We start from the raw sequence: 16,082 nt of genomic DNA, 5'->3' as shown, positions 1-16,082 counted from the left end.
GAATCAAGTTGCACGAGTCTCAAGAGTCAAGCACCAAATAAGTATCAAGAGTCAAGAGTCTAGTTTCCCTAGTATCAAGTATCAAGAATCCAAGTATCAAGTATCTAGATTTAAGTGTCAAGAATCATAGTATTAAGTATCTAGAATCAAGATTCAAGTATCAAGGATCAAGTTATCATAGTATTTAAGACTCAAAGTATCAAAAGTATCCATATTACATAGATTAGGGACTAAAACTAACAATAGGTAAAGTATAGGGACCAAACTTGCCAAAAGCCTAAAGTTTAGGGACGCAGGGCGTTACATTTAAGGCTTCTAATTCACTTCTCAAAGTTTGCATACGCGCTTTCTGAACCATATCGGCTCCAAGATATCTAACTTTGATTGCATCCCAATCTTCCTTTGCACTTTCGTATTACGCAACTTGCATTAGAATATCTCCCGGTAACATTTGGAAGATCATTGCTTTCGTTGTATGCGCCTTCTTCTCATCTACCCCTTCTTTTGAAACAACTGTGTCCCAAAGACTATATGCCTTCAAGATTGTTTCCCTCAGGATTGTCCACTGAATATAATTCAATTCAGTCAAATTTGGGCATTGAAGGGATATATTTCCGTGATCGCGTATTGACGTCGACGTGGTTTCTTTGTCGTCTCTTCCTAACATACTTCCTTTCTGTGTTGCTTTCTTTGACTTTTTATACCCTATCTTCCTTGCTTTACTCCAATCTTTCTTCTTGCTTGCACCACACAAGTTTTAACTTGTTCGTACCACACAGGTTTTGTTTGCCACACAGGTCTTGATTTGCCACACAAGTCTTTCTTTCTTGCTTTGCTACAAAGGTCTTGTCACCACGAAAGATTCTCCACCATGAAGGTCTTGAACAACGAAGGTCTTGCACCATGAAGGTTATGTACCACGAAGGTTGTACCACGAAGGTTATGTACTACGAAGGTTATGTACCACGAAGGTTGTACTATGAAGGATTTTGTACCACACGGGATTTTCGTACCACACAGGATTTTCCCGAATTTCTAACTTGCTATTCGTTTTGAATTGCGTTCTTTTCTAAAACATATTTTATGTTTCTTTTGATAAAACAAATTTGATTCGAGATTGAATTTCAAAAAGAATTCAAACGAACGAAATATTTGATAGCAATCAATCAATTAATCAAACTACAATTCAATTTTGAAAAGAACACAAAACCTAAAAAAAAATTCTAGAGAACCTGGTTATGATGTTCCAATCAGTTTCTTCTTCTTCTTCCCAGATTTGAAACATGTGCTCTGATACCACTGTTGGTCAGAACCCTTATGAACACGAACACAATGATAGACTACGAACAATCGAATGAATAACTATACTGAATGTGAAAGTATAAGAGATTTTGATGATTACAAATGAAATAAACAAACCCTATTTATACTAAACAAACAGGTGTGATTGTAGAGACGTGTCTCTTCACGAACGGTTGTGACTCTTGAACTTATGGATGTGATTGAATGTTGAAGAGGTGTGTCTCCTTGTTGTTTCTTGATGCCGCCAATTCCAACAATCGCAACCCAAAGGATATGTCGATCCATTTAGGGTTGTTGGTTATAATCTTTCAATTCGACACCTTTGGTCCTTGTACTTCATAACTACCCTAATTACATAACTAAACTATCTATTAACTAATTACTAAACAACCCTCGTACTTAGGATGTGAGAGATTAGAACTTCAGTCTCTGACCCACCCACCAGTAACCCGAAGTTGGGTTTCAAGACAAAAATGACTAAAATGGGGATGGTTTGTTGTGGTGTGTGAGAGGAGGTGATTCGATGGTGATGGCAGTGTGTTCCGGTGACGGTGGTTTGTGTTCGCCGATGGTGGTTTGCAGGTGGTAAACATTTGTATATTATGAAGAAGAAGAACGTTCGAGTTTGCACTTTTAGCCACTGGGGGTATTTTCAACATTTACTAGGTCAACTACCAGTCAACAGACAGTGAGTTGACCAAAGGACTCAGAATGCTAATATATATATATATATATATATATATATATATATATATATATATATATGGGCTCATCATGCAAAAAAACAGGTTAACACAGGAACTCAAGTTCCTATTAACTCCAAAATCTATAACATCTATGTTTATTAAATTATTAAACTGAAATAATAACACATTATTTTTTTAAACGACCAACGAAAGCAAATATATTAAAAACCCTTATAGGTCACAATTAGTATAAATAAAACGTATCATAATCTATGTATCTATGCAAACTTTAATACACTTGTCTTTGTAATTGGATAATCGTAACATTCAAAATTTCAAATCGATAATGTTTCTTGAGAATTAAGATATCTATTAGATATTACTATTCTTATGTACTTTTATGTAATTTATTTTTATTCTTAGATCCTTGTATAAGGCTATATAATGTTCCTCATGTATCTTATTCATTCATTCAATCAATAACTCTCATATGGTATCCGCCATTCAATAGTGGTTGAGTTCTCCAAACCCTTCCATTTCTTTTTCCTACCTTTCAGTCTCTCCAACCTTCCCTCTACCGAAAACCATCCATCTTCTTCTACCATCTCCCTCTTGTTCCTCCCCATGGATGCTTCCTCATCCACTAAACATAATCCAATGGCTGGCCTCGCTCCTATGATGGCCTTGAAGTTATCTTCCACAAACTATTTGTATTGGCGCACTCAAATGCTGCCGTTGTTAACTTACTAGCAGGTTCTCCATCATGTTGATGGTACTAAAACAGCCCCTCCTCCGACCATTATGGCTAGTGACAAATCTGTTACAAACCCAGACTATTCTGATTGGGTTCAGATCAAACAAAAGGCCATTATTCTGCTCAATGCGTCTCTCACTGAAGAGGCCCTCGACGTCACTGTAGGGCTATCATAGGCTCGAGAAATTTGGTTGGCTCTTCAAGCTGTATTCTACAATGCTTCAGTTGAACGTGTGTAGAATCTCTATGATTCTCTTCGTCTCATGCAAAAAGGAGACAAATCTGTCTCAGATTTTGGTCGCTCCTTCAAAGCTATATGTGATTAACTGAATGCTATATGTCACCCTGTTGACCCGCTGGACCAACTCCACTGGTTTCTTTGTGGACTTGGACTGGCGTTTGAGACCTTCTCCACAACTATTCGATCTACTCGACCTGCTCCGTCATTTTCCAATCTGCTGACCCGCGCAGAGAGCCACGAATTCTTTGTTCGAGCTCTTCATGGCCCAACCAACTCTGTTGTTGCTTTCATGACCCAGTCCTCCAATCCCCAGCAATCCACTCGTCCGCACAACCCACATAACAACCAGCCAAAACAGGCCGCTAATCGTTCAGCCCGTTATCCCTTCAACAACACAACCTTTAGGGGTGTACATCGCCCTTCTGCTCCTCACCAACGAACTTGACGCCCACCCACTTGCCAAATATGCGGAATCCCTAGACACTATGCCACTCAATGTTCAAAATTACAGAGTTTCGCCTCCCCTGCTAATCCTAGTGAAGAGCAACTCGCTCATGCTTTTCATGCCCAATGTGGACTCAATAACAACATACCTGATTGAACTTGCGATATTGGTGCCTCTGATCATATGCTTGCTGATACTCAAGGGGTAACAAATCCATCTCCTACCCAAGGTAATAAGCATGGATTTTTTGGTAATGTTCACTCATTGCCGGTCTCGCATACGGGTAACATGAAATTATATGATTCCCTTAATCTCAACAATGTTTTAGTTGTTCCTAAACTTACTTGAAACCTTCTATCAGTAAGTAAATTAACGGAAGATAATTGTGTTGATGTTTTGTTCTCACATCCTTATTTTAACATTCAGGATCGCCTAAGCAAGCAGGTTCTAGCCCGGGGTTGCCGTGAAGATGGTCTTTACGTTCTTCATAACACACATGAAGCCTTTGTCTCTTCCTCTCTTTATCCTAAAGCATCGTTTGAAATATGGCATTCTCGTTTAGGGCATGCCAATTTTAACACCCTATTAATAAGTTAAAAAAATAATGGCTTCTTGTCGTTTACTTCCTTATTACCTAAACCAGGAACTTGCTCCCCGTGTGAGCTAGCTAAGTCTAAACGACTACCTTTTGATAATAACAATAAACGTGCTAGTACACCTCTTGAGTTAATTCATTGTGATTTGTGGGATCCCTCACCTGTGAAATCGGTTGGCAATTTTTAATATTATGTGGATTTTATAGATGATTTCTCTAGGTTTACATGGATGTTCCCTCTTCGCACCAAAGCTGAATTTTTTGATGCTTTGTCTATCTTTGTCCCATTTGTTTAAACACAGTTTTCAGTGAAAATTAAAACCTTTCAAAGTGATGGCGGAACTCTCCAATCTTAAGGTTCAGAAACTATTTGAATCCAATGGTACTTTTCACAATATGTCTTGCCCTTACACTCCCCAACAAAATGGGAGGGTGGAACGTAAACATCGACATATTGTCGAAACAGGGCTAGCTATGCTTTTTAATGCCAAAGTGCCTACTACATATTGGGTCGAAGTTTTTTCTTCGGCGACTTATATTACTAATCGTTTACCTACCCCTATTCTTGAAGGCAAATCACCATTTGAATTGTTATACATTCAATCACCCAACTATCCCGCCTTTCGCAGCTTTGGTTGTCGGGTGTATCCTTATCTACGAGACTATGCTCCTAATAAACTTGCTCTAAGGAGTATAGCGTGTATTTTTATTGGTTATAGCTCCAAATATAAAGGTTATAGGTGCTTAGATCCTTGCACCACCCGCATTTATGTTACTCATCATGCTCGTTTTGATGAGACATGTTACCCATTTACCACTAATTACACTAACAACCCAATCGCCAACCTTGAGTTATCTACATTTTTAGATGTTTCCCCCATTATACCTAACACCATACACCAACAAAAGTATACATCATCCACTGATCCTCCTCCTACACCACCTACCACTACTCACACCCACGACCCTATTCCTTTTTTCACACCTCCACCAACACCGACAATACCCACCCCACCATTGCACCAGTCCCCATCTCCTACCTACTCTCCTACATCTGAACCCATTACCACTCCTACAAATATCCACAACATTATCACATCTCACCATCCTCCTCGAGTCCTATATCAACACCCCCCCCCCACCTCCACCACCCCCTCCATCACACCCGACGGTAAATCGAGCCAAAACGAGGATCTTCAAGCCCCGTGCCGACCTAGCTTATGTTGAAACTGTCCCTCTCCACTGAGCTTTGTTTGCATCATCCGACCCTAAAACATATCAAAGCGCCTCCAAAGATGCTAAATGGGTCCAAGCAATGCAACACGAACTTAATGCTTTACACCAAAATCACACTTGGACACTTGTGCCTCGTCCATCAAGCTCCAATATGGTTGGTTCTAAATGGCTTTTTCGAACAAAATTTCATTCCGATGGCTCCATTGAACGTCACAAAGCTCGTCTTGTGGCTCAAGGCTATAGTCAAATTCCCAGTCTTGACTTCTCTCATACTTTCAGTCCTGTTGTTAAGGCTGCTACTATTCGCACTGTCTTAGTTTTATCAGTTATAAACCAATGGAAATTACATTAATTAGATGTGAACAATGCCTTTTTGCGTGGCAATCTCACTAAATGTGTGTTTATGGAGCAACCCCTGGGCTTTCATGATCCTCAGTCTCCGAATCATGTATGCAAATTAAATAAGACAATTTATGGCTTAAAACAAGCCCCAAGGGCTTGGTTTCAATGTCTAAGCACCTTCTTAACCAAATATTGTTTCCTTTCTAGTCGTGCTGACCTTCGCTTTTCATCCTCAAAAAGGAATCATATGTCATGTACTTACTTGTCTATGTTGATGATCTTATTCTGACTGGTAATCAACCAACTGCTCTTACTTTCTTTATTAACTGTCTCCACAAAGAATTTGCCATTAAAGATCTAGGGGAACTCAACTACTTTCTTGGATTGGAGGTTACCTACACAGAAAAAGGCATATTTTTAAATCAGTCTAAATACTTAGGATATTTTAACACGTGCAAAGATGTTGGATGCCAAACCAGCTCCAACACCTTTAAGCACCAATATTTCTTTTATGTCTACAGGTGACTTATTCTCGGATGCTACTCACTATCGGTCAATTGTAGGCGCCCTCCAGTACTTAATGATCACTAGGCCTGACATTTCTTATGTTGTGAACCAAGCCAGTCAATTTTTGCAAGCTCCAACCATTGACCACTATCAGGAGGTCTAAAGAATTCTTCGATATCTCAAAGGCACACTTGCTTTCGATATTCACTACAGTCGGCCCACTCACACGTCTCTGCTGGGATACTCTGATGGGATACTCTGATGCTGACTGGGCCAGATGTCTAGAAACACGTTGATCCACTTATGGCTACTCTATATTCTTAGGGGTAATCTTATATCTTGGAGTGCTAAAAAGCAACCAACTATTGCTCGTTCGAGTTGTGAATCTGAAAAAAGAGCCATGGCGAACACATCTACAGAAATAGTATGGATCACACATCTTCTTCGTGAGCTTCATGCTCTTCCTACGGATAGACCAACTATTCTATGTGACAACTAGAGTGCTTTGTTACTGGCTCAGAATCCTGTTTCTCACAAATGTGCTAAACACATTGATCTTGATTATCACTTCCTACGGGAATTGGTCGCCTCCGGCAAGTTGGTCACAAAATTTGTTCCAACCAAGCTTCAGGTGGCGCAGACATATTCACCAAAAGTCTTCCAAAGCCTCAGTTCCTCAACTTCCGTCAGATGCTTCGAATTGGTCCACCACCGTTTCGCTTAAGGGGGGATATTAGATAACATTACTATTCTTATGTACTTTTATGTAATTTATATTTATTCTTAGATCCTCGTATAGGGCTATATAATGTTCCTCATGTATCTTATTCATTCATTCAATCAATTATTCTTATAATATCATTTATATGACATTAATAGATGTTATGCATTGTATGTATGTGTATTACATGGATTTTTATATATCCAGTGCTTATTTTATTATTAACTTGATGGAAATATACAACAATAAACCTACTAATAATCTATACTATATAATAAAAGAAACCATTTATAGGACACTTGTCATCATATTAGGCCACGTATACTTCTCATTTATAATATTATTTAATTGATTTTCTATATCATACGACAGACACCTACTTTTTATTTGTAATATACAAATTTACTCTTTTTCTTTTCGATGATGTAATTATCTCTAATAAACTTTAAACCTTTACCATAGTATATATAATGCTAGACATAAAATCAAAAAAAAAAAAAAAAACATTTTGGATGACATCAATAACTTAAGGCATAATATAATTATATGTATAATATGCACTTTTTAAAAAATTCATACTAAACAAAATTACAAATATAAAATCATTGATTTTACTAATAATAGCAAGTCTTAATTTTTTAAATTAGTTTTATTACGGGTTTTTTAAATATAATTTATATTTTATCACTCAAATGGTTGCTTATTTGCTTCTTAAATAACATGTTTGACCAATGTATCTTCTTTTCAATAATCACTTCCGCAATCACCGTATCTATTGCGTACCGAGTATATCCATAGTTTTTTCTAAATATAATTTTCTTATTATTTGGTATATAAAATCATATTTATTCAAGCCGTGTAATACAAGATGGTTTTTAAAGATATAACTTTTTTTATTATTTGGTAAACAATATTACTTTATTCAACCCGTGTAATACACGTGGTTTTAAAGATATAACTCTCTTATTATTTGGTATATAAAATTGCATTTATTCAACCCGTACAATATACTTCCTGTAGAGATAACTTTTTATTATTTAGAGGGTGTTTGAGGTTGAGTTTTGAAAATAGATTATGCGTTTTGAATAATCAGAATCAGATATAATTAACTGTAACAAAACGTGATGTTGAAAGATAGTGTTTAGATTTGATTATGTTGCTTGCTATCATAATAATCAGATACTCAACTATTTGAGTGTTTGCAAAATATATATTTAAAAAAATAAACAAGTGAAAATCTTTTTCTAAACGCAAATAATCAATTTTTGGAAAACTGCGTTTTGTTGTAGTAGGGGGGAGCTGCTTTTGGAAAACTGCGTTTTGTAACTTCCTAAACGCAAATAATCAATTTTTTTTAATTTTTTTACCCAAACACTCAAAACTAATTATTTACGATTTCAAAACTCAATAATCTAAAAATCTCCTTCAAAACTCAACCTCAAACACCCTCTTAATATATAAAATTACATTTATTCAACACTTGCAATAAATAAGGTTTTTAAAAATATATTGTTTTATTATTTAGTATATAAAATTCATTTATTTAACCCGTGTATACACGGGGTTATAACCTAATAATGAATATAAACGACGACGTTGATAACAGAAAATACAATTGCTAAAAATTAAAAGTGGAAATACAAAATTATTAATTTTCCAAACGACAAGTTACTCCTTAACCACTTTCATATACCTGAGGAGCGAGCCTCGGCGTTGGGTGTACCAATAAGGGCTCTGCTCTTTGAAGGGTTAGCCCATAGGCTTCATTCATGTCGAGCTTCTCCGGATGTACCCCATTAGCCAATTCCCAATCAAAGGTCTGGACCAATGTCGCAACAAGCAACTGAACCATTCTCAACCCTAAGCTAATACCCACACAAATCCTTCGTCCAGCCCCAAATGGTATTACTTCAAAATCATTTCCTTTAACATCAACATTGGGCTTTTCACCTCCAGGTAAGAACCGTGAGGGTCGGAATTCAAGTGGGTTTGTCCACATTTTTGGGTCTCGGGCAATGGCCCACACATTAACAAGGAGGGTGGATCCCTTGGGAATGTAATACCCATCAATTTCACAACTCTCAGATGCAATTCTCGGCAAGGATAGTGGTGTTGAAGGATGGAGCCTAAAGGTTTCCTTTACAATAGCTTGGAGGAATGTTAGTTGGCCTAGGTCTGATTCGGTTACAAGTCGTTCTCGACCAACTATGTTGTCCATTTCTTCTTGGGCTTGTTTTAGTAGTTGTGGATGGCGAATGAGTTCGGCTATTGCCCATTCCACTGTACTAGACGATGTGTCGGTTCCTGCAACGAATAAGTTCTGGAACATCCATGTATCAAGATTTAGTTAATAAATAAATATAGAAACTGTTAGTTTTAATATACTCCTATATTATATAAAACTCGAATTACCGGTTTTTACATCTTTTAATAATTTGACTACGTAATATGGTTGAAATCTGTCTTAAAAAAAGCTACATAATATAGTTGGTTACTGTTGAATATAAAAAGACGCCAAAAGTAGATATAAAAAAATTATTAAATAATTAGAAAGCTATATAACATAATTATGCAAAATCGACAAATTTGTAATTAGGTAAACTACGACATAGCCCATGTTAGTGACATCTTAATGGTAAGATAAAGCTTGAGACCATTAGATTTTGGGTACGATTTTCACAAAAGAGGGTTTTTTCTCAGATTTATTGGGTTTACTGCTGAATTAGTATATAGATATTATTTACTAGAAGATGGATATAATCCGGTGATTCCGCTGGTGGCACGGTGATACTCCGGTAGTCCGTTAGTGATTCAAATTTGCCATTAAAAAAAAGTAAACTACGATATAACTTTTGTTGCACGTTATTGTGTTGTGTTGAATAGTAGTATTATAACAACTGATTATTTAATATTACATATTTGTTAATGTTAATGTTAACTTATAAATTATTTATTTTTCACTTTATGAATAAACAATCCAAAGTAATTAGATAATCTTGTATAAAATATGATTGTTTACTATAAAATTCTAGAGTATGAAGTAAAATAGTTATACCAGAGCTATATGTATATATAGTAGTTTTTGCCTATACGCGTTGCGGGGCACTAAGCCGAATATTTCTTACTCATAACATGTATGTCTGTTTTCGATTACCTGTACATACTACCATAACACCATCTCAAAAATAATTACATCGAGTCAACTAATTAAAACAAAACACTACTATACTTTTGCTAAAAAAAACTAAAACGATAAAAAACTATAATTTTAAACTGGGGACAGAAATGTAATTTTTCATTACAAATGAGCGTGTGCCAGACAGCCGTCTAGCACAAATAAAAATTACAACGATTCAACCAATTAAATTAAAACACTACTATAGTGTTGTCAAAAAAAGTAAAACGATAGCATGACTATAATTTTACACCAGGGGCAAAATCACAATTTAACAGGGAAAAAAACAAGAACGATGGCAAAACTGTAAATTTGATCTGAGAGCAAAATCGTAATTTGACTAAGAGAAAAAATAAAAAAAACCAATGACAAATTGTAAATTTAAATGAGACAAGATCGTAATTTGGCTAGACCAATGGGGAAGTGCCAGACAGCTGCCTGACACTATTCCCCTCCATGTAGTTTGAACACGCAAATAAACAAAGTTGACCAACAAAAATAATTTTTTTTTCTAAAAACATAGGGGCTAAACACCTATATTAGCGAAGTTGAAGGTTTAAAATAAAAATACAAAAAGCGACGATCAATTACTAAAAATAATAAAAGTAGATGCACTAAACATGTAAACTGCTAAAGTTAAAGCAGATGGACTAAACACGCATATAAGGTAGGGTATGTTTGGCAAAAGTAGCTGGTGGCTGGTGCGTGGAAGCTGTTGGCTAGTGGCTGGTAGCTGGTAGCTGGTAGCTGTAGCTGGTAGCTGTAGCTGGTAGCTGTTGACTGTATCTTTTTAGATATATTTAGGTGTTTGGCAGAGTATCTAGAGCTTTTAATAAAATATGACCAAAATGGACGTAACTTCAAAACATAACTAAAAAGTTCATTATCTTTAGAGGTTAAAATAGTCATTTTTCCCTAAAAACTTGTAGGACCTTCTAAACGCTACTAGTAGGAGCGTTCAACCTAAAAGCTTCAAGCTCCTTCAACAAAACAAATCTTTTTATTGAGTATGAGCTTTTTTTTAAAAGCTTAAATCTAGAAGCTGCTAAAAGCTTCTAAAAGCTTCATGCCAAACATACCCATAACAAGGCTAACTAATAAAAAAAACTTTTTTAAAAACAAAGGGGTCATACACGTATATTAGCGAATCTAAAAATTTAAAAGTTAAATACAAAAAGGAAGGACGATGTTTGTAGTTATAGGTAATATATCAGATCTCTATGTTCATATAATCATGCACAAGATAAATTGTATACTAGGATTTAGAACCCACACTTTGCGGCAGGACTGTTATAACGAACAAAAAAGGTAGACGTAAAAACTTTAAACCATACACGTGCGTTGTGGCGTGTTAACTCTTAAAAACAGACCGAAGTGTAAAACATAGAAAAAAATAACTAAGTCGACTTATGACCAGCATGTTGCGAAAGGCCCGTTAAACCGTAAAAAATATTATGACCAAAGTAGAAAAGTATAAGGGTTAAACATTAATAAATTATTATTTGTGACACATTAGAACATGTGTAGTGGTGAAGAATTATAATGCCCCCACCATGGGCATTATCCGACACGTGTCATCCCAGTCAGCATGGGGCATTATAGCATAAAGTGGTGTAGTGGTGAAGAATTATAATGCCCCTATTATTTTTAATGAAAAAAAAAGTCAAATGCATGTCAGACAAAAGAGGCAAAAGTGATTGGAGGAACCAAGATGAAAAGTGAGGGTGGGCCAAAAAAGTCAAATGCATGTCAGAGAATGAAACCAAATTCGGGCGTTTAAATAAAAACGCCAACATTCAAAATTGTCAATTATAACGCCCAAAAAACGCCCGGTGTAGTGGGGGGACGGCGTTTTGGGGCGTTTTTTTTGAATTTTTTTTAAAAAACACGCCTCACTATGGGTGGTCTTAGTAAAAGTTAAAAACTATAGTATAGAGTTAAAAAGTAAAAAAAAAAATGAATAATGAATTTTGTGAGTAGTGATAAAGTCAGTAAATGATATATAGTTAACGTGTAACAAAGAAACAGGGTTTCTGTACAGCATCACAGCACTATGCATAACGTGACAGTTATCACATGTCCTGATCACAATTAAAGCAAGTACCAAGGTGGTCATACTAATTATTAAATGGATATAAAAACAACCTTAGTATTACTTATTACTTATTGTGGTAAAATAACATTTATTATACAAATTAATTAGTTTTAAGGTTTTATTTTATTTATTATAGGTTAAATGACATAAGACTTTAACTCATTTATTTTTTTAAGGTTTTATTTTTTTTTATTATAGGTTAAATGACATAATACTTTAACTCATTTATTTTTCAATAAATTTAAGTTTTCGCTAATAATTTACATTCTTTGCTCAAATAAAATGCAGAATAGGTAGGGGCGTTTAATTTTTTTCAACATTCTCACACATATTTTGTTAAAAAGATATTTTTATCAAACATATGATATTTTTTAGTCTCAAGTTATGGTGATTGTCGTTACAGTACCGCTACTGCCACGAACTGAACTGATACCGGACATCGGACATCGGTTTGGTATCGGTACGAATATCAGAATTAATACCAGTACTCATTTTTATGGCGGTATCGTATTAGGCATTTTGTTTTTTTTTCTTCACTAAAAGTGCCCATACCCTAATAAACCGATCCCAACCAAATTCACAGAGCGAGTTAACCGCATTAGGAACATACCAGAAGCAAAGCTTTGATTTCGACATCTGAAAGCTTCCCTCCCTCTCCATCAGCATCCTCCTTGAGTCCAATCAGCGTGCTCAACAAGTCACCATGCCCCGACCCGCCACCTTTGCCGGACTTATGCTCCTCCAGAATCACATTAAGAAACGAATCGAATTGTGCGTGCAGCTTCTTCATCTTCTTCGTAATCCCTTGCAGGTCCAGCCAGTCAAGCCCCGGAATAAAATCACCAATATTAAATTCTCCGGCCAACACCATCAACTCAACCACCATATCTTTAAACTCATCCGCCTTCGGATCACCGCCTCCACTACCGTCACCGAACACTCTCCGGCCTAACATCACTCGCGCTAATGCGTTCGTGGTGCACACGTTGAGTAATTGACCTAATTTTACTGTAGATTTTCCGGCACCGGCTAATGCGCGCGTGAGTATTGCTACCTCCTCCTACATGTTCAAAATTCCACATCACACACGATTCAAATCAAATATCACACGTGATGAAATCACACACGAATCGGAGAAAAATCACACACTGATTTGAAATTCTGAATCAAATGACATGAAAAGAGACTAATCGTAGAAGAAATCACACACGAATTGAAATTATGAATCAAATCACAAGAAATCGCGAATTTAAAAAACAAAAACCTGGCGAATATGACGGAAATCATCGAGTGCTTTAGCAGAAAACAGGTGCACGGAGCAGATCTTCCGAAGCATGCGCCACCGCGGACCGTACGGTGCGAACACGAGATCCTGATAATTATACGCAATATGCTTCGCACCGGAGTTCGGCGGTCTGCTGGCGAAGTTGGCGTCATGAGCCTTCAAAAATTGCGCAGCAACTGACGCAGAGGCGGCAACAACCACATCAACGAAGCCTAGCCGGAGGTGCATCAAGGGGCCGTATTTTGCCGCCAACGCCGCCAGCGAGTGGTGCGGAATGGTGCCGAGGTGCGGTAGGTTTCCGACGATCGGCCATGGGGTGGGGCCCGGTGGGAGGCGGTTAGAGCGACGGGTGCGTAGGTTAAACAGGAGGTAGAGTATGAAGGCGGTAATGGAGGTGTAGAGCAGCAGGGGTAGAATGGTCATTTTATGTACGGGGGTTGGGGTTGGGATTGGGAGTAGGTCGGTACGAAAAGTGTGCTGTTTATATAAACCTCTCTGCATGTACTTTTGTAAAGGTTGGTAGAGTGTGTGGTGAGAATGGGGGTTGCATGTGGGTTGATGATTTCCGTTGAATATGAGTCATTTGCATGACAACTACCCGGAAATATTATATTTGTTTACGATTTCAGAAAATACTATATCAAAAAGTTGAACATAAAATAAACAAAAACTAAGTATTTGATTTTTCTTAACTAAAGGTTAACAAATGTATGGTATTAAAGAAAACAAAATTGTGAGATAAAAAAGCTTAGTACACAGCCCCATGCTTTTAAACCACCCACAATGTGTGGGACTGTGGGTGTTATAATTCACATGGCAAAGTTTATAGACTTTGGCCTACATTGTGCTCAAAGCACTGGTGTATATAGTAGAAAAACTTAGAGGTATCTTAATTTATTTTTATTTAAGCTCGTTTCTGAGAATTCGAGGGCCTTGTACGGATAGTAAAAATGTATGTTCCTTTAACGTCTTAGATCTTCACATAATTATCTATATAACCTAGAGTGGGGAATCCTATAGATTAGATTATTACGTAAACGAGTAGAAACAGAAGTCACAATTAAACCGATCTTATTGATTATCAAACTTGCAGTTTACAATCAACCTAGATCCTAGGCACTCCTAAATTCGTCCTAGTTTCTCTCCTACGAATTCTCACTCTCTCTAACTCTCTAAAACTTGTTTTGAAATTTTTAACCCTAACTCTAATGCATAGCAATGTTTATATAACACAAAACATGCATGTTGGGCTGGTTTCACACAGACTTTCGAATTGGACAGGCCCAATTCGCCTACCACACACCTAATATGTGTTTGGTTTGGCCCAATCACTATTAACTAACTATATTACAAAGCTAAACCCTCAAATCGTTTAACGTTTTACTAATTACAAGATATCCAAAGACCAAAATCTAAAAGTTGTTGTCACAAATATGCACCAACAGACCCCCCTTGACAATAGCTTCATAGGGCAATTTTGTCTTTAGTCATCTTGCAGTCTTCATATAGTCTTTGGTCTTTGGATTGCTTCAGCTTCAATAGCTTGTGTCAGCAACAGACTACCCATAAGCTGATGCATCTAATCACCAAATCTTCAAAAATGTTAGCACTTGAGTAAACCCTAATTCAACATTTGCATAACAATCTTCAAACTCTGTCTATAATGTAGAAATGAGGTTTCCACCATGTATCTAATTACACTCCTCTTCACTTAAACTTCATAGTAATTCATCATTTCACAGCTACTTTGCTTCACAGGAACAAAATGCAACAATCTGCATACACAAACAAACATCTCGAAAAAATCCATTAGACTTTTCCATAAAGGGATATAAAGCATTATTTTATCTAGAGATCGTGACAACCAGTAATTTTCAGGTTTTAATTACGTGGATAACAAACATTAGGACGATAATAAATAGTGTTTAAGACATAAATTAACCTAATTAGGCCTTTTGGAGTGCCTAGGAACGTCTATCCAACTTTATAGTACGCGAATGTTGATTTGCGGGAAGACTGCTGAACGATAAGCGGTAACGTACTGACACCAGACAAAATACTAACAACGCCAACAAATAAGAATTTTATACGTATAATTTAAACATATGCATTTGGTTTTGCGAAATTATCACACTTTCGAAGGTCACAAAACGCATACGTGAACGAAAATCGCGACTGTAAGAACGCACCGGCAACGAAATGAAAACATCGGACTCGTCTATTGCCTTCAAAACCGAAATATTATGATAAATTTAGCTTCGTAATCGAATTTTAGTGACCACGGTCGAAATCGGATCGAAAAACGGATTGAAAACGACAACCGAAGCATTTTACGCGATTTTAACGCAACCGACGAATGAACGCGTCAAACGTCGAATACCGACACCATTTTTCATACTTTTGATCTTAAAATGATATTTTACGACAGCTTATCAAGTTCGGGTGAGAAAACGGCTTCAGAAATGTGATCGGGCCGCTCAAAAACACAAGAAACGGGCTTTGGGCCCAGTCCACAAAAAAGCTCACGCCTACAAAAATCCACATATATAAACAATTTCCCTTTTCTTTTTCTTATTTTCAACATAACTCTCTCTCTCTCTAACCTCATTTTCTCTCTCACTCTCTATGTCTACAAAAATTCCGGCCGGTTAAGAATCCGGCGCCGACGAACTTCCGACGAAGTGCCGGCGAATTGCCA

The 16,082-nt window shown here is 36.8% G+C and overlaps 1 protein-coding gene across 1 annotated transcript; it reads right to left on the bottom strand.

The window, feature by feature from the left end:
• Positions 1-8,407: 8,407 nt before the first annotated feature.
• On the bottom strand, positions 8,408-13,855 carry LOC110873618 (flavonoid 3'-monooxygenase). The gene is made up of 3 exons (XM_022122577.2): positions 13,364-13,855; positions 12,710-13,159; positions 8,408-9,149 (listed from the first exon to the last, which is right to left on the bottom strand). Exons 1-3 carry the CDS (start codon positions 13,805-13,807, stop codon positions 8,505-8,507), a joined length of 1,539 nt encoding a protein of 512 aa, XP_021978269.1. The 5' UTR covers positions 13,808-13,855; the 3' UTR covers positions 8,408-8,504.
• Between the last annotated feature and the right edge of the window lie 2,227 nt (positions 13,856-16,082).

This window comes from Helianthus annuus, chromosome 8, assembly GCF_002127325.2.
Source record: "Helianthus annuus cultivar XRQ/B chromosome 8, HanXRQr2.0-SUNRISE, whole genome shotgun sequence".
Lineage (NCBI taxonomy): Eukaryota > Viridiplantae > Streptophyta > Magnoliopsida > Asterales > Asteraceae > Helianthus > Helianthus annuus.
Note: the sequence above shows the minus strand (reverse complement) of the source record. Positions and strands in the feature narration are given on the sequence as shown.

Coding starts and splice junctions, on each gene's coding strand:
- LOC110873618 (XM_022122577.2), bottom strand. CDS start 13,807: ATGACCATTCTACCCCTGCTGCTCTACACCTCCATTACCGCCTTCATA. Junction 13,160..13,363: donor ATTTCCGTCATATTCGCCAG/GTTTTTGTTTTT, acceptor TTGAACATGTAG/GAGGAGGTAGCAATACTCAC. Junction 9,150..12,709: donor AAATCAAAGCTTTGCTTCTG/GTATGTTCCTAA, acceptor TGGATGTTCCAG/AACTTATTCGTTGCAGGAAC.